The sequence below is a fragment of the Ambystoma mexicanum genome, chromosome 3p (assembly GCF_040938575.1).
Source record: "Ambystoma mexicanum isolate Mex_15411 chromosome 3p, UKY_AmexF1_1, whole genome shotgun sequence".
Taxonomy (NCBI): domain Eukaryota; kingdom Metazoa; phylum Chordata; class Amphibia; order Caudata; family Ambystomatidae; genus Ambystoma; species Ambystoma mexicanum.
Window position 1 is genome coordinate 817,407,730 of NC_090925.1, and position 23,268 is coordinate 817,430,997.

The 23,268-nt window shown below is 47.5% G+C and overlaps 1 protein-coding gene across 3 annotated transcripts in view; it reads left to right on the forward strand.

Annotated features, from left to right (window-relative positions):
• The window catches only part of MAPK7 (mitogen-activated protein kinase 7), a 517,088-nt gene that overhangs the window by 187,835 nt on the left and 305,985 nt on the right, over nucleotides 1–23,268 (forward strand). The window contains exon 4 of one of the 3 annotated variants that reach the window (XM_069651868.1): nucleotides 4,775–4,940. The exons of 1 other annotated variant lie outside the window; for it this stretch is intronic. In XM_069651868.1, the coding sequence (XP_069507969.1) occupies nucleotides 4,775–4,940 (166 nt within the window). The remainder of the gene's footprint in view (nucleotides 1–4,774; nucleotides 4,941–23,268) is intronic. One more of the 3 variants, XM_069651869.1, reaches the window with a different exon arrangement.

Below are 23,268 nucleotides of genomic sequence, written 5' to 3' on the forward strand. Positions count from 1 at the left end.
GATGGGGGTTCCAGCCGTTACATATACAATTCTTTCCCATATCCTTGCTGCTGCATAATAGGCTCGAGGGTTTAGGCTTAGCTGTGGCATCTTTCCTCCCTTTGGTTGGGCAGGTTTTATGCATCCTGATCGGACAGACAACTTTCCCCCTCCCTTCCTTCCCTTCTTTCTGGCCGCCCACACCCCATTCTGACACCTTATCCTGTGCCTCTGCACTTAGTACTTCAAAGCTGTTAGACAGGGGTACAGCACACACAAAAGATTTGTTACAGTTTATTGTAGCGTGGCCCGCCATAGAGGTATCAAAGAGGGCCAAACAAGGTAGCTGGTCACTTGTAGCTTGGGCCTGCCGAAAAGCTGACTGCGTGGTTTCCTCAGTTGTGGAGTGAGTCACAATCAGTGCGTGCCTTGGTACCACCTCCTTCTCCCTCATTTGGGAGGCTATGCCTCCTGCCTGGTCTTTGTCTGACTCGGCGTCCAATGCAATGGTGAACAAGGGTAAGGGGAGTGGGTGGCATTCGATGGGACCCCTGCCTGCGCAAATATCTTGGACTGAGACTGGAATGATATAGTTGTTAAGCTTAACTCTAATAAGAGGTGTTGTTTACCTTAAATGCATCCAACGGGTCAACTATTTTTCTCCCTTTAGTAGGACACAGCCTATTGCGTTGAGCTTCTGGAACAGGTGGTACTCCTGGCCCACTATCTAGAGAATCAGAGGATATAGCTGATAGATGGGATGCATTAAAATTCACCCTACAGTTAGTGATCAGAGGACGCTCATCTGGTATCACTACAAAAGGCACAGATATCGCAGCACCTCCCTTCCTTGCATCGATCCTGTCAATGGCCTCAATATCGGCCAGCAGATCTTTTATCTCCGTTATCAGCACATTTACATCGTCTATGGGTTTAATGTTGGTGGCCATCTGCTGCGCAGATTGTGTTTGCAGCTTTCCTTTTCCCCATTGTTCAAGTGGACTGTACAAACACTTCCAGGGCCAGCTGTGATGACTCTTCAACAGATTATGCAAGTTGTGCAAATAGTGCAAATAATGCAGGTAGTGCAAAGTGTGCAAATAAATAAGTAAAGTTAAAAGCGGGCAGTGTCTGTGCAGGATCCTTTGGTTAGTCAGTCCAAGAAACACACTGTGGCAAACCAAACTACAGTTGCCTGCGCAGGACACGACACTCTAAAACCAAATTTTCCAAAAGTAAATAGTGAAAATGAACGCAAGATAAACGCCCGCTGGTCCTCTAATCCTCCAGGTCCCAGCAGGGGAGCAGCACTGGGCAGTTAATAGTGCACAGCTCGTAGCCAAAGGAGTCGTACTTGCCTGGTTGATTGCTCCCGTCTGGGGCTTGTTATTGGCACCTTCTAGGCACCACTGGCTCGCCCCCTTTCCTCCTCGCCATTTCCAGCCACCATCCGCAGCGGGCTTACGCCACAAGGGTGTGAATGCTGGGATTTTATCCCTCAGCGCTTCCTTCCTCCTGCTCGTGGGGGGGCAGGGCTAACTGCTCTCCACTTGCCGGGTCCCGGGGCAGCCACAAACAGCAGCACCCTTACTGCCCTCTCTTGTTGCTGGCCTTTAATCCGACCCACTAGGTACAATCACACCCTTCTGGTCTGATGGTTAAGTTCTTGTTCAGCCACCTGCACAGTTTTGAGTCAGCTTGGTTTGCAAAAGAATAATTAATCTGCTTCATCAGTTTGGTATTCAAAAAAAGTTTCTTTTACTTTTACTCAGTTTATATTATTTCTGTGCTTAAGGCCCCTGGACTTGGCCAGCGGGCAGTTACAGAGCACTCCGGTGTCACAATCTACTAGTGAACTCAGCGGGTCCGGCATGCACGTCTGTTTGCCTTGCTGCCTCCAGGTCTTCTGATTCTGCTTTCCTGCGCGGCATGGGAGCCTCCTTCTCGGCTTTCCGCAGCCTGTGCCAGTCAATAAAGAAGGTCTCCTCACTTCCACGGCTCTACGGTGCTCACCTGCCACCTGAGCCAGACTGACAATTGGTAAAGCTTTCCAATTGCGTGCTTCTCACTGAGCAACCTCTGCAGCTGAGGTCCTCTGGGGTTGGGGGGAAAGCAGTCATTCCCAACGCTTCCCGCTGTGCAACCTCTGCAATCAAGGTCTCGGACAGAAGAGACCCTCCCAGGACCGGCATTCGTTCGGAACACGACGGTGGTCCCAGCGTCTCTGCTCTCCTCTAACTTCTGCTTCTGCTGCCATGTGGAGGTGCTGCAACTACTCCACCTCCTGCTCTTCTTCATGGCCTGCACCTAAGGGGGCCTTTTATGCTTCCCAGTCTCCCTCAGGTGTGGGTCATTACCACTAATAGGCTGAAACTTTCAGTCTTGTGCCTCTGCAGCCCTCTTCTTCGTCCAGTACTTTGGCAATTGTGGGACTTGGAGACCACAATGTAAAAATCTGCTTTTCTAATGGAAATATCAATACCAAGTTCATTTCTCTCCTTCGTTCTAGTCCCTAAAGGAGTGCTATGAGGATTCAATGAAGGATTTGGCTTTATAGACGAATCAGGGTTTTCAGGGTCTAAATTGGTAATATTTAAAGACTCCCCTTCATTATTCCCCTTGGAGTCATTGGAGCTTTAATTTCATCTCTATTAATGTCAGTGACTTTAAAAGGAGTTTTCTTACTCCCAATACAGAACTGGTTATGATTCCTTTCACCCACATTCAGATAGTTAGCTTGGGAAAATAACCGCTCTCTCTGGCAGCAAGCCATTACATATTCCAGTATCAATGATATTTCCTTCCTTGGGGAAGACCAATACTGCATCTCACCCAGCGGAGTCCTCCTGTTCCCCTGGGGCCCTTCCCCCAGTTGTTCCTCCTGGCTACTACCACCCCAAGGGTCAGGAAGTGTCTGCCTTTCCCTGGCCACCTGGGAGGAGACTTTCTGTTGGGTCTTTGTGAGCACTGTGTAGGATTAATCGCACTTCTGAGGTTTGTGACGAATCCTGAGATGTCTTCACTTCTGCCCGAGGGGGAGCCCCTTACCATGATAGGTCAATGTGGTGAGGCTGCTACACTCCTCCCCATGATGGCTGAGCTTGGGGTTGTGGCTCCTTAGTCAGATCCTTAGGGCGTCTAGACTTATTGTCAGAAAATGTATGAATCACCCAAGCGGCTAGGAAACCCCATACAAGGGCTCAATACAAAAGCAAGTGGCTCAGGTGTTGTCAATGGTGAATAGGCAAAAGAAAGAACCCCTTGTCAGTTGCTGTGGATTATATACCTTTGTTTGGTCCAGAGTCAGCCGCCACAGTCCATTGCTAGGGCAGCTAAATGGGCTACCCCATATGTGTTTCCAAACGTTATTGTCTACACATGAGCTCCAGGAGACTGATGTTCATGTCGGCCAGGCAGTTCTCAAAAAACAGTGTAAATAGTTTGAACATAAGACCATTCACCTTCATCCCTAAAGTATGGAGGAAAGGGTGATGGAATATAGCAGTAAGAAAGTTACTCACCTTAGTGGCTAATGTACTCCTAGTCCAGAATCCCCTTTCCTCCATACGTCAGTCCCACTTCCCTTCTTAATTTTTTTTTTTATCAGTCAGTCACCGACCTCATTGATTGGAAAAGGACTGAAGGGTGAGTTTCTGGGCTGTGCAAATGAAGGTGGGGCAAGGCCATGCATGTGCTGGCCCCTGTGTAAAAATAAAAGTGCTAGAGTTTTTGGTGCTGCAAAAAAGTGCTCTGTTACAGTCCCATTGGACAGAATTGCCAAATGTATGGTGGGACGTGGACTCCAGACTAGTCATTACAGCGATTTCTGTTCCATTCATTTTGCAGAACTTGCAGCAAAAATAAATGTCAAAGCGTATTCCCTATGTGTCTTTATGCAGCAGGATAAAAATAGCATAACCCCATTATTGCATGAAGGGTAAAGTAAAGGGTGCAGAGACAGGTAGCCTTCAATGGTATTTATAAAGTGCAATTAAACCTGGGAAGCAACAGCACGTTGGATGTGGAGGGGGGGGGGCAATTGGATTTCATGTAGGCTGTGGGGGTAGCAGCAGTGCTGGGATAGGTAGGTAGGTGGATGGGTGGTGAGCCTGATGCAGTAGAAGGGAAGCAGTGCTAATGGTGTGATTGGCAAGATGTTATTGTAGTACTGCCTTTAGTACCTCCTTGAAGCGTAGTATGCTTCGGGCCAGACTGATACTGATCTTCATTGTTAACTTGTTCCAGAGACACGTTACACAGTAAGAAAATACTGATTTCTTAATTGTTTGTCCTCTAGTTTTTCTTTGTTTCAAGTCTTGGGATGTTGTGACTGTAAATGCTACTAAAGGGGCGAGGTCAACAGGGCTCTTGAAAAAACAAGTGGTATGCTTTTGGGAAAAGGTAGAAAGTAATTGTACAGCATCCTTACTACTTGTCTTACTCTTGGATTAATCATTTATCCCTTGTGATAGACTAATATCAATCATACAGCAGATCACACGGGTGTCAGCAACAGAGTTTTCTTGAAAGTTACATTAATCCGATGGATTTGGGCCTTGACAGGCATTTCAACTTTAGGTTACAACGATCTTGCATGCTCCAACTTTAGCTAGTATACCCCTGTGCCCCTCTGCATTTTGATCAACTTTAGGCGTTGGACAGCAAAGGACCTCCATGGTTAACGAGATTTCAGAGCCACTGGTCGGGGGCGGTACAACACACATTTTTCTCTCATTTGAGATATTTTCACCAAAGAAATGTTGTCTCTTTGTGTTTGTCTCCCCATCATCCCAAGGCCAGCAAGTTGCTATAAAGAAGATCCCAAATGCTTTTGACGTGGTGACGAATGCCAAGCGCACTCTGCGAGAGCTGAAGATCCTCAAGCATTTCAAGCATGACAATATCATCGCAATCAAAGACATCTTGAAGCCCTCAGTGCCCTATGCAGACTTCAAATCTGTGTGAGTTTCCATAGTTGGCAATTCAGATGGGAGGGGGCGGTGGGGCAGGAAGTTCCAATGGTGGTTTGTGTGCAGTAATTTGTAATGAGGAAAGGAGCTAGGGGAGACATTGCACTGAGGAAAGCAGTTAAAGGAGGATAATTTGAGGGAAATTGAGACTAGAAGTGCTTTTCATAGAGGGCTGTGAGGGAGCGGTGGGCCTTGAATGAACAACAAGGAGTGGTGGGCAATGAAAGTAGAACAGAGGGAGGTGGGCTGTAAACTAACGACGAGAGATGGGCTGTGTGAGGGGTCCGAAATGAGAGACGGACACAAAGTTGCAATATTTTCAACAGACATCTTAAAGAAAAGGGGTTGGATAAAGGCAGTGCTATCCCTATCCTAAAGTGTTTCCCTTTCTAAGAAACTAAAACTATTGTTTCGACGTCAAAATTATGCAAACTGTCCTTGTGTCCAAAACGTATCTGTCCCTCACACTAAAACAATCAATCAAAGGTGTAAGGTAAATGTCTGTTTTGATTTAGCAAAAAGTGTGTAAAACTCAAACGTGAAATTCATCCTTGAATCCAGGAGGTGGTTCCCTTCCACTGGATTGTTTTAGGTAGAATAGCAAAAGTGTCCTTTCAACCAAGACTCCTTAAGAGCAGCTGAAATGTCTTTCACCTAACACTTTCTTCAGGATGGCAAAAGGTCTTTGGCAAAATCGTCTATTCTCCAGCATGGGGTCTGGCATGGATTCACATGCTCATGAATATTCCCTGTCGTCAGGCTGGGAATCCTCGGTAAAAGAAAAAACTGTTTCAGTTTTGTTTCTGAACTGTCCTTTTCCCATAAACCATTCACTGAGCTCTGGGTCATAGTGCCCCCAGCCAGTGACTGCCCTCTACCTAAGCCCCTCCCAGGCAGTCATCTTCAGATTTGTACCGCATGTTCAAGTGTTGGGAGTCCTCGTGCTTTGCTCTTCGAGCTTCTGCTGCATTTATCGCTTTTTCTGAGAGTTCAACTCTATTTTACGGTCAATCAGGATGGCAAAAGGGCTTTAGCAAAAGCTTCTATTTTACACAAAACTTTCTTCAGGATGGCAAAATGTCTTTTGAAGAATAGCAAATGTGTTTCCTTTTCACGAAAATGTTTAATGCATGGCAAGAATGGCGAACGTGTCTTTTTAAACAATGACTCCACAAGATTAGCAGAAATTTCTCTTTGACCCAACACTTTCTTGAGGATAGTTACTGGTTTACTCCCTTGCCAGGAATCCTGGGTTTTTCAGATCCCCTTGTATACTCCCCTGCCAGGTATCATTCACCCAAAAGGCTCACTGCCTGATGTGCTTCTTTCAGCAGGACTTCCTACAATGTTCTCTTTAGTATAACACAGTTGTACTCCTTCGCTGTTTATACTTCATAGATTACTTGTTCCAACTTTCCCCATATTGATGTCTCATATATGGAGACTTGTTTAAGTTCTGTCTGTTAGCTTCTTCACCGGTATTCATTTGCTTGTGGCAATGCTTGTTCCAATTTTCCCCAAATTGATATCTCATATATACGGACTTGTACAAATTTTGCCTTTCACCTTCTTTGTTAATGTTCATTTTCTGTTGATAACATTTTCTCCAGCTTTCCCCATATTGCCTTCTCTTATGTGAGGATTTGTGTACATTTTGGCTTTCTAAGTTACTTGGTCGGTATTCAAAATAAGTGTTCAATTGTTCATATGCTTTTCGCCGGAGTCCCTAACAATGGGCATACTCACTGGTGTTTGATGGCGTTTCCGAATTGCAGCACGAATTCGGCAAAGTTTATACTTTTGAAAAGCTTCTCCTGCATTGCAGACCCTCATTCAATTCTCTTGCCGGCTCAGCGTTCCTCTATCTGAAGAACTGCTGCTGCTCACCAAGACTGCATCTCCAACAGCCCTGCTGTTGCTGCCGGTCTTCCAGCCGTCGCTCCAAGGTGTCTGCAGTGCCTCTCCCGGTCTCACCCCTCTGGTAAGTTATGCTTCCAAGCGGTTTCTTGGAAGCGCTTGCCTTTCTCAGCGCTTTCCGTTTCCCAGCACCTGCTTCTGCCTCCGGTTCTGCTTCCCGCTTCACCCGCTCTGCATCTCTCTCCTTCACCTTCACTCCCCTTTTGCAGGTGTTCAGTGTTTAAATGTCCTGCGCAGCCAGTTTCCATCCTAACGGCTAGTCCGAACGTTTAGCTTGACGTTTCCTTCAATCCACATTGACTCCTTCTTCCTCTGCCTCGTTTTAGCACTTGAGGCTTTATGGGGAGGAGTCCATAGGAACTTTTGATCTATTAAAGTTACATTGTTTTAGGTTTTTGTTTAAATCAAAAACATCAGAGACAGGAGATGGTTTAAGTGAGTATTTTGTGTACAGGTAGTATAAATGGTATTCTGCTTGGATTGTCGTGCAAGAAAGGGTTTTGGGGGTTTACAATGAGAAGGAGTTTTAAAGTGACAACAAGCCATCAGGACTTATAGGGTCTTCTTTATTAGGAAGGGAAGAATATTGCGTCTCTCCTTATGGGGTCACCACATCTTCCCAATAGCCATCTCCTCCCATGTGATCCTCCCTCATAATACCACCCCCAGGGTCAGGATCAGGAAGCGCCTGCCTTCCCCTGGCCACAAGGGAGGCGATAGTAGGCTGGGATTGTTGATGACTCCACAGGATTCATCACAGCTGTGAAGGAACAACTAGGGGAGAGGTGGGTTGTTGACTGGTGGTGGGCAGGGGCGGGTTGTGAGACACTGGTGGTAAGACTTGTGCTGTGTGCGCGACTGGGGAGATGGGGTATGTGCGGTCAGAATGGCCTGCATAGAAGAGATGATTTGTGTGGGCGCTAGCGTGGGTTCTTGGGCTGTTAGGTGGAGGGCTGAATTGGGGGACGGGGGAGGGGGGGGGGAGTGCGGGGTTGCCTAAAAGGAGAGCCTGGAATGATTGTTTTCTTCAGGCTGTTTGTGTGCTTGATAACCTGAAATGGTGTAGATCTCCTAGAACCGTTTTACTTCCATGCTTCAGTTTATCCTGATTTCTGAGGGTTCCATTTTCAATTGCCATTGTCGGAGAATGTGGCAGATAGCTGAAGGTAAACCATGCCTGGGACCCTGACATCAAAAATTGCAGCTTTGTTCCACTCTCTGGAAAGTCCCATGTTTGTTGATCCAACTTGTTCCTGTGCAAGCTTTCTCTTTTGCCAAGATGCATCTCGCGAGCCCCCATTTAACAAAACCATGCACTGCTATACCTTTGAGGCTCCACCACGCTGTGGGGCCCTCATTCTCAGTCAAAACCTCCAGATAATCCTCCATTTTAGACTAGCCATTCTGGCATAAGACCAATTTGGATATTGTATCTGCAAGGGAAGGAGGTCATCTGGTACTGATGGGAAGAGATTTCACCAAATATTCTTTTTGTGCCCACAGTCCCTATAGACTGGTGCAGTTAGATGATGGGGACTGGCTGTGAGATAATATTCAGTATAACCACTTGTACTCAAAACACCCTTTTACCTATTTCTGGTGGTCTCTAATTGTTCATGCTAGTCATGGATCGACAATCTTTACTGACTGTGAGATAATCTTTTGTGCCGTCCTTAACATATTAGGCCAAATTACCCTGTAAAGAGAATGGACATTCCCCTTATTGCCCAACCCTACGCTTCCAATGCCATATTGCTTCTCTCTTGGTAAAAAGAAGCAAGTTGGTGTCCCAAACTAGGCACTAGTTGTGATGGGGCCCCATCCACTCTCCTCCATGTCATTCGGGACCAGCCACCATCTGCCATGTTGTATTTAAGAGACTAAAAAGAAAAGGCAGCTGTTGATCAGGTGAAAAGGGCTTAACCTGTCCTGTCCTTACCCTTTGACCATGGACTGCCACATTAGGCCTCAGTTCATTGCTCAGCTGCCCTGGAATGCAGTGGGAAATGGTTTATCCGAAGGAGCAGTGTTTTTGTTCTGCGTTTGTGTAACAGGGGAGCACTTATTGTTGGAGACAAAGAAGTGACATCGGACACACAATGAAAGTGCTAAAAACAGCCTGACCCCTCCACGGATCCTAACCTCACCCGCCCCCAGAGTAGCGGTGTTCTGTAGTGTGTGGCTTCCAGCATTCTGATGTAAGCTACTTTGTCACAGATGGCCACAGAATACGCCAACTTCCAAATGCGGTTCAAGGTTGGTAGTACATTTTCTTTCACAGGCACGAAGGCCCATCCCGCTTTCTCTCTTGCCTAGAATGTACCAGACTCTCCTTAACCCAGGCGTCTCCAATCCCCAGTTTATTATATAGTGATTACTTCTCCATACTATCTAAAATCTAGCTGGCTGTTAGTGATGGCCTAAAGGCAGTTGCCTTATCTATCCAACACACTCCAGGACTTCCCAAGCTAGCCCTAGATCATCCTTGAGGTTAGAGCTGAAGAGTTTGTGGGAGTGTGTCTTTCATTGGTGAAACCTGACTGTCTCCTTCCTCTCACACCCTGAAGATCCCCTCCCTGTCTTTTACTAATGTGCTCCTCCGACTAATCTTTAATGAATACTTCATGCACCATCTCTTCTCCTGACTTATTCCTCCTATGTCCCCCCAATGTATCGCTCTCCTTCTACTGCCTACCTCCACTCTTCCATGCTACTCTATCCCCTTCTTACTGCTCTACCGTCCACACTACTACTCCCCATGCACACTTCTATTGTGTCACAATCCTTTCACTCTGACGTACACCTTCCATTCACCTGTTACACTCCTAATACTCTCATCCACTCACCTTGCATGCACACTCACTAATCAGTACTACCTTCCCTCCTTCTAGTACTTCAACTGTGCTCTAAATGGCCTCCACGCTCCAGTCCACCATCCTTCCTCCTGGTGGTCTCTTGATCTACCATCTCCTCCACCTCTGACCTCACCCAAACAACCCACACCTTCCTGTTTCCTGCTACCCCGCTTATCCAGCTCTTCCCCCTCATTGGATTATTGGCCCTGCCCAGTCTGGTCCTACCTTTCCCACCCTGGAGGTGTTACGATTCCTGACTTTTTCAAAAAGTGGGTTAGGCCTCAGCCTTTTTCTCTGCGTGTGCTGAGCTGCAACAATGGTGGCCTGTGTTGCAAAGTGTTTCAGTTTGTATTAGGGCAGCTGTAAGCAGAAGCCACTGTGCGGCAAGTCTGTGTTCTGCTGGTTCTGTTTGGTCTGGTGCAGCTCTCAGTGTGCCACAGGTGTTGGTGCTGGGCAGTGGTGCATGCTGTGATGATTCGCCTGGTCTCGTCACTTCTCCCCAGGTGGGAGCCCTTTCCTATGAGGCTACGGAGGTATGGTCACTAACCGATATGCGGCAGGACCTCATAGGGAGGAACACCGCTCCTGGGGATAAGGACATCCACCTTGGGAAAAGCCTTCCTAAAACCCTGTCACATGACCCCATAGCCTTATGGTCACCCTTTTCTCCCTCCATTGATAGTGAACCATGTACTATTGTAAAGCCATGACTGTGACAAATGGAAAACATACTGGGACGAAGAAGAACGTGAGAAGCATATGAAATAACCATATGCAAAGCCAGCATAGTACTGTAACGAGGTGGCTCACTGGAGGCATGAAGAGTGCCAAAGATACTTTCCAAGATGGTGTTGATGTTACGCCAGGCCAGAGTCAACAGTATAAAGTAGAAGGCAAGAATGGACTAAAGAGATCCGACTGTGGAAGCCAGGAGTACGCGAATGAGACCTGGGAAGTTCAAGCTCGGAATGCTGCAGCTAAAGAAGTGGCGTCTCTCCAGGAGGGGGGACAAGGACAGGACGCTGCTGAATCGTCCTGGGAGCTGGCATGGAGCAGACTCATTTGGTGGTGGCGCGACTGCAGAGGGGTGGCACGTTGGGCCCAGAAACAACGTAGAGACTACCAACCTGCCGCAGAGCTGTGCAGGAAGCAAGAAGGAGAGGCCCCATGAAGAACTGGAGGCGTGTCCCCAAGGTATCCCAGGAGATGTGGAAGCATCCTGCCTGTTGCTCCACTGGACATCAGGGTCTGCAGTCATTCTGCCAATATAATAGCCCCACAATCCTCCAACCCAGAAATTCTGCTTTGTCCGGACTGTGACTCTAGGTTAAAGCGGCAGAAGCAAATGCTTTGAGTGCTATTGTATACTGGGCTGTCTTGGAGCTGCCTTAAAGTTTGTTCTAAAAGACTGCCCGAAGAGCACAATTGCATATTTGCCTGTGGTGGAGCTTGTCATTCTGTCCCCTGTGGATGTGGGGGCCTTTTAGTAGATGATACAGGAAGGAAAAGTGAACATCTTGTGACCACTTTTGTACATGAGAGGTTTTCTGCACCAAAAACTACAGGTTGGAAGCAGAATGTCCAAATGTTCACACCACATCAACCAGCAGTGTGCAGGAATTGCTACAGGATGTGGCTACTTTGGGTGGTGCATGATGGAAGAATTTTGCTTCCCCGCCAGATGTTACAGATGGATGTGCAGGTGTTCTCCCAAACACAGATTCCGATATAATTCTCTTACTTAGTTTTTCCCTGGCATTTCCGGAACTGAAAAGTCTTTGTCACAAGCACCATCTTGAATATTTTGCACTTTAGGATTTTCAAAGGGCTGCTATTAATTATGGTGTGAAAGGGTCCCTGAGTGGGTTTCTTGTTTTTGTTGACTATGGATCATCCCAGATACAGAAAACATGCGAGAATGGGGTTTATTTACTTTTTGGGAAGCACCCTTTATTTTTCCAGCATGTTTATCTTTTAGAGCAATTTTGTTTTCTCTTTTGAATTGAACTTGCAGATGCTGACATTTTGTTCCTTCAATGTATGCAATTATGCTTGCTTAATTAAATGGAGCACGTTTTTCCTTTTGGAGCAGAGTTATTTCATCTGCTTTTGGTGGGAGACCTGCTTTGGAGTTAGCTAGTCGAATGTCAAACCTCCAATTACTGTGAAGGTGGGCAAAATACCTTCTACACTAGTTGCATGGAAACCTTTCAGAGGCGTAGTCCGTCCCAGCCCGTGGAAGCCAGACCATAGCTTTCCTGGGAAAGAGAACAAGAGTGGAATAAGAGAGCGAGAAAACCTAGAAGGCGGTTGCAAACACTGGGAGTGCGTCAGGCGAGGGAAATACATAGTATTAGTGCAGATGCGTTTTAGTGTATTATATGTGGCCTAGCTTCTTAAGAGAGAAGACCTAGAAAAGTACATGTTTAATTAATATACGCTCTGGAATTCCAAGGCTTTTTTCGAAGAATTATAGTGTGAAGTAGTGATGGGCTCGGGAGCATGCTAGGGCAATCATAGCAGATATGGAGGCTCAGAACACAACTCCACAAGGTGGCCTAGTTCACTATTCGGACATGTGAAAAGGTGAATGTTGTTGGTAAAAAAAAGACTGGTAAGTGGGGATAGAATTATTAAAGTAAAATGCGATCATTCCTGCCAGTGCTCCAGATGAGATGTTGAAGTGGAAGTACTCACCGGCAGTGAATTGGGTTAGGATCGAGGATAACATAAGGAACAGTGCCTTGAACCTCCCAGTACGGGTCCAGCAGGAACTGAACAATGACTGCCTCCTGAAACGGGAACCAGCACACCGTTAACAATGACACAAGGTACAATACTGAAACGCAACAAAGGAAAGGGGCAGAGATTGCCTACTAGAAACCCAGCACCCAAACTCTGAACAAAGGAATTACACAATGCTATCCTGGGGAAAAAGAAGTTAAAGAGAGCAAGGTTCAGGACAGAGAACCGGAAGAAAGAAGAAAAGCAAGAAAAGTAGAATCTAAGTGCAGGGGTAAGGAAACTGGAAACTGCAGACTGGTAACAAGGAACAGTAACGTTGGACTGGAATAACAAGAGTAGGACTGCAGAGAGAAAACAAGGAATCTGTAGCTCTGAAGTGGGATAACATGGGCAGGACGGAAGACTGATGACAAGGGAGCTGTAGCTCTGAAGTGGGATAACAAGGGCAGGACTGAAGACTGAAAGCAAGGACACTGTAGCTCTGAAGTGGGGTAACAAGGGCAGGACTGAAGACAGATAGCTCAGGCAATGGGCACAGAACAAGTAACTGCAGGTACGGAACAAGATCATTTGTGTTAGAGAGCAAGGGGCTGTAGACAGGGAACACAGGACTGCAAGAGGGGAGCAGGGCTGCAGTATAGGAAGCACCGAGGTGCAGGGCAAAAGGCAGGGGTGTGAAGGCAGAATAGCAGGGCTGCAAGGCAGGGAGCACAGGGCTCTGTAACAGGAGCAAGTTCTGGAAACAACAGGACACAGCAGAAATCCAAGGATCAAGGCAACAAAGTGCCAGAAGTGAGCTCAGTGCAAGAGAACTGTGCTCTTGCAGGCAGCTGCTTAAATACGGATCCACCCTCTGGTGAAGCAGGTTAATTAGCACCTGGCGCAGCACACCTGAAGATAATTGGCCTCCTCCCTCTCTGGTCCTGGGAAAGTGAAAGTAGCACTGATCTCTAAGGCTTCTGGGGATTGTAGTTCTAAGACTGCTGCATAGGAATAGCCAGGGAATGGGAACTGCCACAAGGTGCATTATGGGACATGCAGTTTGTGAAATTCAATAAGAAAGTTCCAAAGTCTTGCAAACGGAAAGTAAAGAAACATATGAATAGGTATTGTCCAGGGAGTATTATGGAGACGAATGAGTCCCAAATAGTCCACAATGGGTGCCAATTGGTGCGCCAGTGGCACAGTCGTGACAGCGAGTAAACCTGTTTTAGCTGTAAATCAGAAAGGTTTTTGCACTAAGTATTTCTTTGCACCTAGTTATTCATGCACTTTAATAGATGGATTTTTACCTCTTCAGATCAGGCAGTTTCTTTCTCTGCCATTAGGTGTAATACTGGTCCAAACATTCCAATCGAGCTAGCTGCGTGAGTAAAAGCAAGGGCACAAGCTTGTATGTGTCTTTTTCCCGTTTATTTTTGGGGAGTATTTGCCTATTTTTAGAGCGTAAAAGTGACCGATACGCCCCTTATCTGTAGGGCTGATTCCTGCCCCCTAGACGTAAAGGTAAATTATATGTTGCACACCTGGCACTCACACTGAGGCAGTTATTGTTTGATATTCTGATAATCTTTTGTCAGTGCAGATACTGCACAGCTCAGGGCTCCTGTGCAGGAACCTGTATGTTATATGACTCTTACCAGAAGGCTATGACACACGGATGTGAGGAGATCACGGGTAACGCAAGCTGTGCAGTAAGTACAGATAGTATGAGGGAGTAATGAGGGGGGGAAGTACTGGCCGTGAGGGAGTAGTTGGGGGGGCACTGGCCATGAGGGAGTAGTGTGGGGAGGGACTGGTTGTGAGAGAGCAGTGGGGGAAGGACTGCCTGTGGTGGGAGGGACTGGCTGTGAGGGAGTAGTGGGGGAGGAGGGGTGGCTCTGAGGGAGTAGTGAAAGCCGTGTATTTTAACAGATTTAGGGGATGGGGGAGCGGGTGGTCTCCCCCCCCCCCCCCTATACTTCTCAGGTTTCTCAACACTTTTCACAGTACCAGGAAGGACAACTTCCTTCTCCTGGCTTTTTACCATGCAGCTCCCAATGCCAGGGTCTGTCTTGGGCTTCTCAAAATGCCATGGAAATCACTCCCTTCCCTTGGATTGAAACATGATTTTCAATGGCTTCTTTCACAATATTCATCAACACCAGTGGGAATGACTCCCTTTCCATGGCCTTTCTCCGGCTTTTCTCTATGCCAAGATTATGACTCCCTTCTTGTGGTTTCTTTCACAATGTCCATCAACCTCAGGGGAATTACTTGCTTCCCCTGGCCTTTCCCAGGCTTTGTGTGTCAAGTCTGATCCACTGACATGTATTGGGGAGACCTGGTGTACTTCCATGCCAGGCACTGTGTGAGAAACCCAAGGGTCTTCTCACGGATAGACCAGAGGATCTTTTGTTCAGATGGCCATGGCACGTCCATCGCCTTTGGAACCAGACCCTGGGGGTGGACCAGTGTGGGAGGACCTTGACAGGGGGTCCTTGGGGACTGCGGGAGGAATGCCCTCGGGAGGGGCGCAGTATTCCCCCTGTTGCTGACACCGCCTTTTCCAATACCTCCTCAGTCTACATTGTATATGTTAAACCAAGGCCCATGCTACCCCAGCACTTTTTCTAAATTAAAGGAGGGCGAGCCTCCTGGGGAAACCAGAACCCCTGTACCCGCAACTCTACATCCACCTTCCCCAATCCGACAATACCCTACTCCATTTTCCCATGATTAACAGAAAACACCACGACATCCCAACCCCCCGCCCCCCTGTTTTTTTATACAAACACTGAGACGAAGAGAGGGATTGAGAGGATGAACATCACTGAGAAGAAACACACTCCGACACAGAGGACAGACTCTTCCCTTTTAACAGACTGTCCCCTTAACAAGGACCAGCAAGGTCAGGCCTCCCTCTATAACCATTCACACCTGATCCTGGTTGACTCTCCCAGGAAGTATAAAAGGTGGAACAAACAGGCACACCCTGAGCAGGCTGCGGATGCTGGGGGGTGCAGAGAAGCCAGAGGGAGACCAAGCGAGCCGGAGAAGACTTGGAAGGCCTGGAGGAGGAAGAACTGCCCAGACACTGGACCTGTGAGTGCAGGGTAGGCTGCAGTGTGGAGCCAAACCAGGGGCAGCTGGCGTTGCCTGGTGGCACCCACATCAGAGCTCCTCCCCTGGGTGAAACAGGAGAGCCCAGGCCTTTGAGGGGAAGGCGGTAGGACCCTGACCTCCGTCAAACACCCCCTTATGCTCCTGTTGCCCCCAAACTGCGAGAATGCTGTTTTCGGGGAGCTGGTGAAGTGGGAGCAAAATACAAGGAAGTGCATTCTGGGACTTGTCCAAAACCTTTTCTTTTTGAAAACTGAGAGGGGTCCGAGCCCGGCTGAGGGAGACCCTTGTGTGAACATTAATGAGTGGTCTGAGAACCCTAAGAGCTTTTGGGGAGAAGTCGAGAGCACAGGGAGGACCCAGAAAGCCAGAGTGCAGAAAGAAGCCTTGAGAGACCGGAGGGGAACATGGAGCTGAGACGCTGACTCAGTGCTGGAGAGAGGCTGTGGCGTGACTCAGGAGACGTATGTCCAGGAAGCCGGGAGTAGGGAGGCTGCAAGCTGCTGGCAGTGTCCTGAATGAAGGTGAAATACAGGAGAACTGTGAACATGGCAACCAGTGAGTTTCCGAGAACGAAAGAAACCCGGTGCGTGTAAGTGTGAAAGGAGGGATAAAATAACAGAGTGGTCCGGCACCGCGTGTGTGCCCAGTCAAAGGTCTCTGTTTTTGGTGCATTGTTTCAGAAAAGGAATTAATGTGAAATACATCGAAGTGGTCATGCAGAGTTCAAGCAAAAGCCTTGCACTGTCGAAAGTCTTCGATTAACTACGGAGGAGTGTGAACGACAGGTCCGAGGCCCAGTTGAGGGAGATCTGTTGAATTGTATAAACTGGTGATTGAAAGGTCAGTGTCCGGCTGAGGGAGACCTATTGGGAAATTGCGTTTGAGAGGGTCCGACCCTGGCTGAGGGATACCCATTAGAAAATGTGAACCCTTAAATTTGTGAATTTTAAAAACCTAAAGAAAAGAAGCAGGCCCGGTTATTGGTATCCTGAACTGCATCCTCGTGCTGGAGAAGCCGGAGTATGTGCTAAGCTGGAGCGTGTCACCTTGCCCCGTGCTGAAAATTTGGGCTAATTATCCAGCTGTACTGACACAATGTTTCTTGAACTCTTTCTTTTACATACATCATTTTCCCACACCATTTGTATTTAGAAGTATTAGTATAGGCCCTTTTATTTTGACAGACTCCACTAGGACTGCGTTATTATTATTTGATGGTTGTAGCTTACTCCCATCCTTAGATTTATGGTTAGATAGGCGTTCAACCAACCCATTGAAGTTCAATAATCACCCTTAATCTGTGATCACTTGTGTCTGTCTTCAATGTTTGATACCATGTCTTCCTTACAACTGCCACACGCAAGATACACCTTGTAGGAAGTCTCTTTCCTTTATCTGGGCTTCTCCTTTACCAGGTTCGCTATCCTGCCAAGTATAGGCTTTTCCCCACTTCTTCTTCTTCTTTCTTCTCTTATCCCAGATGCTCTTAGTAGTGTCCCAAAAGATTCTTATCTTCTCTCTCAGGGTCTCAACCCCCACCTAATGTTTCTCCACTTACTCTTAAATACTTTCTCTTATAGGTTCGGGTCCCAGACCTGCCCTTCTTGCTTGGTTTTGCTAATAGACTTGGTTCACTCTCCTGCCAAGTACTATCTTGCGACTCAAAAATGTAAGAGTTCTTTTTCCTCTGTCAGGGTCCCAGATCCTATATCCTCTGCTGCTTCTCTCTTCCCCCCCGCCCTCTGGGCCCTTCAGCCACCTCCTTGGAGCCCCAGCACATTCTTGGCAACCTGCATGCCTTTTCTAATGGTCTGCAGTGGTTCTGCGTCTTCCTTGGTACCTGCGGTCAGCTGCAGGGATATTCTCGGCTTCTCTCTCTTCCCTCTGTGCTTTCCACCACCTCCTCCGGGCCCCAGCACTTTCCCGGCAACCTACGTACCTTTTCTCGTGGTCCGCGATGGTTCTGGGTCTCCCTTGGTGCCTGCGGTTAGCTGCAAGGCTTCCCTGACCCTCGTGGTCGTTCTTCGATCTGCAGCGGCTCCTCAGCAAATTCCTTTGGGTATTGCGGCTCTTCCTTCCTGCGCTTCCCAGAGCGGTCTTTCTACTTTGGACCAGTCCCCAGACCTTCTTGCTCTCACCTCAGTGTCCTGGTCTGACTTCTTCCACTTTCCTCCGCCATGCTGGCTCTCTCAGTTCCTCCATGGAGGGCTCGAATTTGTTATGAATCTGTGCTCCATTTTTATACTTGCACAATGTCTAAATAGACTGGAATGCTTGGTGTGGTTCCCTGGGAAGCTCTTCATGGCTCTGCACATCTTCTTTGTCGCAGTACAAGTATCATCACTCCTTACTGGGTCTGCTGGACTCCTCCTTTTCTCAGGTTTTCCAGTATACCTCAGACAGGAAGTTCCTACTCTTCCTCATCTCAGTGGTTCTTTGAAGTGTTGGACTATCTACTCTTCACAAGTACATGGAAGTGTAGGGGAGTAGTGTACTGCCACCAGGAGTGGAGGGAGGTAGGGATATAGTTTAGCCATACCGCGTTCTCCCCGAAGAGCTGTCCCTAGTGCCATGGGGGGGGATCCCTCCCCATGAGATCCTCCCGCTGAGTACAACCCTCAGGGGGACTATCGGGTAGTGGTCTCACCTCCCTGGCCTCATGGGGAAGGGGCTCCCCCATAGGAGAGAAGGTACGACGCCCAAAGATTTGTGACCGGATGAACTTTTTGTGTGGGAGTAGTGGAAGAGGGAACTGGCTGTGAGGGTGTAGTGGGGAAGAACTGGCTGTAAGGGTGTAGTGGGGAGAGGGACTGGCTGCGAGGGACTAGTGGGGAGGAGTGACTGGCTGTGAGGGACTAGTGGGGAGGAGGGACTGGCTGTGAGGGACTAGTGTGGAGGAGAGAGGCTGGCTTTGAGGGACTAGTGGGGAGGTGGGACTGGCTGTGAGGGAGTAGTCGGGGCAGGGACTGGCTGTGAGGGAGTAGTGGGGGGAAGGAGTGGTTGTGAGGGAGTAGTGGGATGAGGGACTGACTGTCAGGCTCAGTCCTTACCTCCTTACTTCTGGACTCCTTTGCTAGGAAGAGGTAAGCCCTGTCCTTCCAGGTAGCCAACATAAGTGGGGGGAGGGACTACCTATGAGGCAATAGTGGAACCAGAGGGACTGGCTGTGAGGGAGTAGTGGGGGGGGGATGGACTGGCTGTGAGGGTGTCGTGGAGGAGGATGCTCTGGCTGTGAGGGTGTCGTGGGGGAGGGACTGGCTGGGAGGGAGAAGGGGGGGGAGGAGACAGGCTGGGAGTGGGAAGTGGACTGGCTGGGAGGGAGGAGAGGGGGGCTGCAGACTGGTTGTGAGGGTGTAGTGGGGGAAGGGACTGGCTGTGATGAAGTATTTGGGCACATACAAGCTTTGAGGTAGTGCAGGGAGAGACCGGCTGTGAGGAAGTAGTGGGGGAGGGACTGGCTGTGAAAGGTTGACTGGGGGGGCGGACTGGCTGTGAGGATTAGTGGGGGGGGGGGGGGGGGGACGGACTGGCTGTGAGGGAGTATTTGGGGGAGGGACTAGCTGTGAGGGAGTATTTGGGGGAGGGACTAGCTGTGAGGGAGTATTTGGGGGAGGGACTAGCTGTGAGGGAGTATTTGGGGGAGGGACTAGCTGTGAGGGAGTATTTGGGGGAGGGACTAGCTGTGAGGGAGTATTTTGGGGAGGATCTAGCTGTGAGGGAGTATTTTGGGGAGGATCTAGCTGTGAGGGAGTATTTGGGGGAGGGACTAGCTGTGAGGGAATAGTGGAGGGGAGGGACTAGCTGTGAGGGAATAGTGGAGGGGAGGGACTGCCTGTGAGGGAGTAGTGTGGAGGGACTGGCAGTGAGAGGGGGAGGGAACTGGATGTGAGGGAGTAGTGAGGCTTAACAGCCAGTGCAGAGGCATGGGTGTCATTATAGGGGGGTAGGGGGGGTGCAATGGTGTTTGCAGGGGCCCCTTTCCTTGAAATATCTTGTCCCCCGCAACATTTTCAGCAAAGTTACTCGACTGTGAGTAGGCACTACCTTTGGTGGAATAATGAGGTGAGATTGGGTGTGAAAGACCATTGGTGAGAGATGAGCTGTGAGGGAGTACCCGCAGAGTACTGACTGCACGTCTGCGCTCGATTTCCTTTTGTGGATTCATGCTTTAACTTCAACCAAACTTGACTTTTGGACCTGCTGGGTACTTACTGGACTTTTACTTCATCTAAATTGTCACTTAACATTACTTGTGTTCTTCAAGTCATTTAAATAATTTATTCGCGGGGAACGAAGATATCTGGTGAAAGCGCCTGATAACAGGAGAAAAGACTCGATGGCACACGGCTGCCGCAAAACTTCTGAACCTGGCCTTGGAAAGAATAAAAGCGACACCGGAAGTTGGGGGTCTGATCGCACCATCAACGAATCCAATTGCAAGGCTCGCATCACTTATCAAACAAAATATGAAAGTACTTCATTCAGATTGGAATGCGCTCTTGTAAAAATCTTTTTATGATTAAATACAAGTAAATAAAAATAATAATAATTTCTTTATTGCATTTAGATTTGTAACCACGCCCTCTTCAACTATTTATCCAGCTCCTGCGCGCACCAGCACACGCACCCTGCCGAGTACCCGCAGAGTACTGACTGCTGAACGTTGAGCCGCGGTGCAGCAAGTCAGCGTGTTAATCTCTCGACTGGGCAACAAACTTTCCATGCTTGCCATTTGACTCCTTTTGGCTTGTGGTGAGCCTTAACTCTTCCTGTATAGTGGACCTTGACTTGTCTGTTGACGTAAGCTTTTGAAGCTGACCTCTTGTTGGCCCTGTCATTTTCTGTTATTTTTCCTTACGCACTGCCAAACCTTCATCAAAATGAATCGGCTCACCGCCGGATTGCCCCGTATTCCGAGCCATTTAATGCAACGCTAACTTTTGGTAAAATCTCCAATAAACTTGTGCGCGTCTAAGCCTGGGTTTGCATCCAAGAACAACATTGGGTTCTCTCCCGACATTCGAAATTTTCTTTTGAATGTGGAGACTGCTGGTATTGCACCTTCAAATACACAGACGTTGAACACTGCCTCCAATATTCCAACTCAACGTGCCTCTGTTCAACCTGGTTCAACTGCGGCAACCTTAGCATCCCTCCTCTCCGATGCAACAATACAACGTTGCACCTCAGCTTCATCTAGCCCTTCAAGTACTGATACCCCAAGTTACCTTCATGAGTTTTCAATGGAACCTCAAGTCATCAACCCCACACAACCTCCTCAAACTCTCGCCCCGATCACTTTATATTCGCAGGTTGCGAGACCCAGATATGATAAAAATGAAACTCCCAATAATTCTGCCCACCCTTTATCTAACCACCATAACCTAACTCTTCCTCTTTAATTACTAGTCTCCTATTCCACCCAAACGACAGATCCTGTAGCTTCAGGCCCAGTTTCTCTACAAACCTCTTACCAAAATGATGCGAACAACTCGGCTCTTTCCAAATCTCCTGAGTTATACCCCACCGACACTCCCAAAGACATAATTTCATCTGGTGACTCGGAATCGTCGTTAGTAGCCTCATTTTCTAAGCCTCTTCCACGCCCATCTTTTGGATTTCCCTCGGTCTCTAGTCCTGCTCTGGAAGCTGCATTAACAGCTATCAATACAAGCATCTTCACTCTAACCAAATTGTTCAAAGTGTTAGACCTTAGATCAGCCACGCAAAATGAGTCGTTGGTTCTCCTTCATAACAAATTTGACTGGATTGCTGCAAATAGATCAAACCGCCTTATTCCTGAGTTGAACTCATCAAGTGCTTTTCGTCCGACTCCAGAACATCAGATTGCAATACCTCTGGAAATACCATGGATTGATGTGGTAGGTGTTGAAATTCAACTCCAATCTCACTCCTCCATGTCGCCTCATACTGATGATATTGAATGCGGGTCGCCTGACATCCAAATTCTAGAAAAACCACTTTGACGTTTTCACTAGACCATCATACAATAGAAGGCAGAGGAGAAAAGAAACAGAAAACGCACTTCTCAAAGCTTCGATGATTCTAACCATAATCAGAAAATTGATCAAAGAAAAAACAAAAAATCTAAACATTACTTCGCGAACAAAAAATAAAAATTCTAAATCAAAAACTAAAAAATGTGTTGCAAATATTTCAGCCCCTCAGTATGCGCCTAATGAGACTGATGAGCAGCACTTCGATCATTTGCTTAACTTGCCAGCGGCATCTACTGCTCCAACCAAGCCTCCCGATTCAGTTTCTGGTATCTCCAAAGGTAAGATCTTGATATTGTAAATCCTGTATCTAATGCATCTCCGACCGACTGCGAGGATCTTAATCAATGCAATTTGAATAACACGCAACTTATTAATTTATCAGTGTACCCGAATAACAATAACTCCATTGTGGAGGATGTTCACCGCGGTTTACATGATTCCTCGTGTAATAAACGCCAGTTGCTACCAACTTCCCATGTAAACTTTGATATGGATTTCAGTTCCTTTTTAAAACTTTAGATCGAAGGCGCAATGAATTGCCTCTGAGCATAATCAACCAAACAGAGTTCCTTTATCAATTCCACCATCCTCAAGTTTGCCTAGCCTTCCTCTGAAGTCGGCCCAAAATCATCTGCTACACCATATGCCGACAATTGATGGCACAGATTCAACTTCTTCCTCAAAGTCGGGTCCTTCGCTTAGATTCTCTCCTCAAATGCCCTTGGATATATAATTCACGACGATCCCAGACCTTCCGTTTATTATCCGAATCCCTCAGTCTTGAAAGATGAGAGCATTCGTATCACAATGCTCGACAGGTTATATTCTGATCCATTCCCAAATCGTACAACAATCCTTATGGTGTTCAACTCCATTACCTCACTGAAACACATAAATTCCAGTGACATCGAATCGGTGAGATACCCAATTCCGGCCCAGCAAGCCATTATTGTGATTACCATTCGCTCACAAATTGTCAAAAATCTAGTGAGGAGCGAAAGACAGCATTTATTCTCCAAAGGAATGCGTCTCAAAGCTTTCACACCTCCTCCTTCGAGCAAAGAGACTCTTCCTTCAAGTTCGATTCAATCAATCCCAAATTCAAAAACCATAGCCTTCTATGGCAATAATAAAGCGTCTTGTTGTAGATGTATGACCGACATTCGACCAAACAAACCTCTTCCATCCAAATGGGATTGGATCAGAAATGAGATGAAAGACAATTTACACATGACAGCCCGCTAGGATAACCTCTTGGACTCTAACCACATTTGCTCCTTAGCATCCTGGAATACCAGGGGTTTCTCCTATTTACTTTTTACTGAAACCTCTGACCTAAATAGTTTCGACATAGTAGCTTTACAAGAAACCTGGATGCGGACAGCCCCAATATGGGAACACCATCAAAATTAAAATTGTACCAGCTTCAAAACCTGCTAGAGGGCGCTCGGCTGCAGGGCTATTAGTTGCAACTCGTAACGACTCTCGGCTATCTCTTGTGGCATGGCCATCTCCTGATCCAGGTATCCAAATTGTGAAACTGTCTACCACTAATACATACCACCCTTTGTTCCCAAGTTGTCTAATAATAAATATTTATTGGAACCCGACTTCCCCTACTGAACCCCAGTTCATTGACAAAATTGAAAACATCTTAAATCAAACTTTACTTGAACC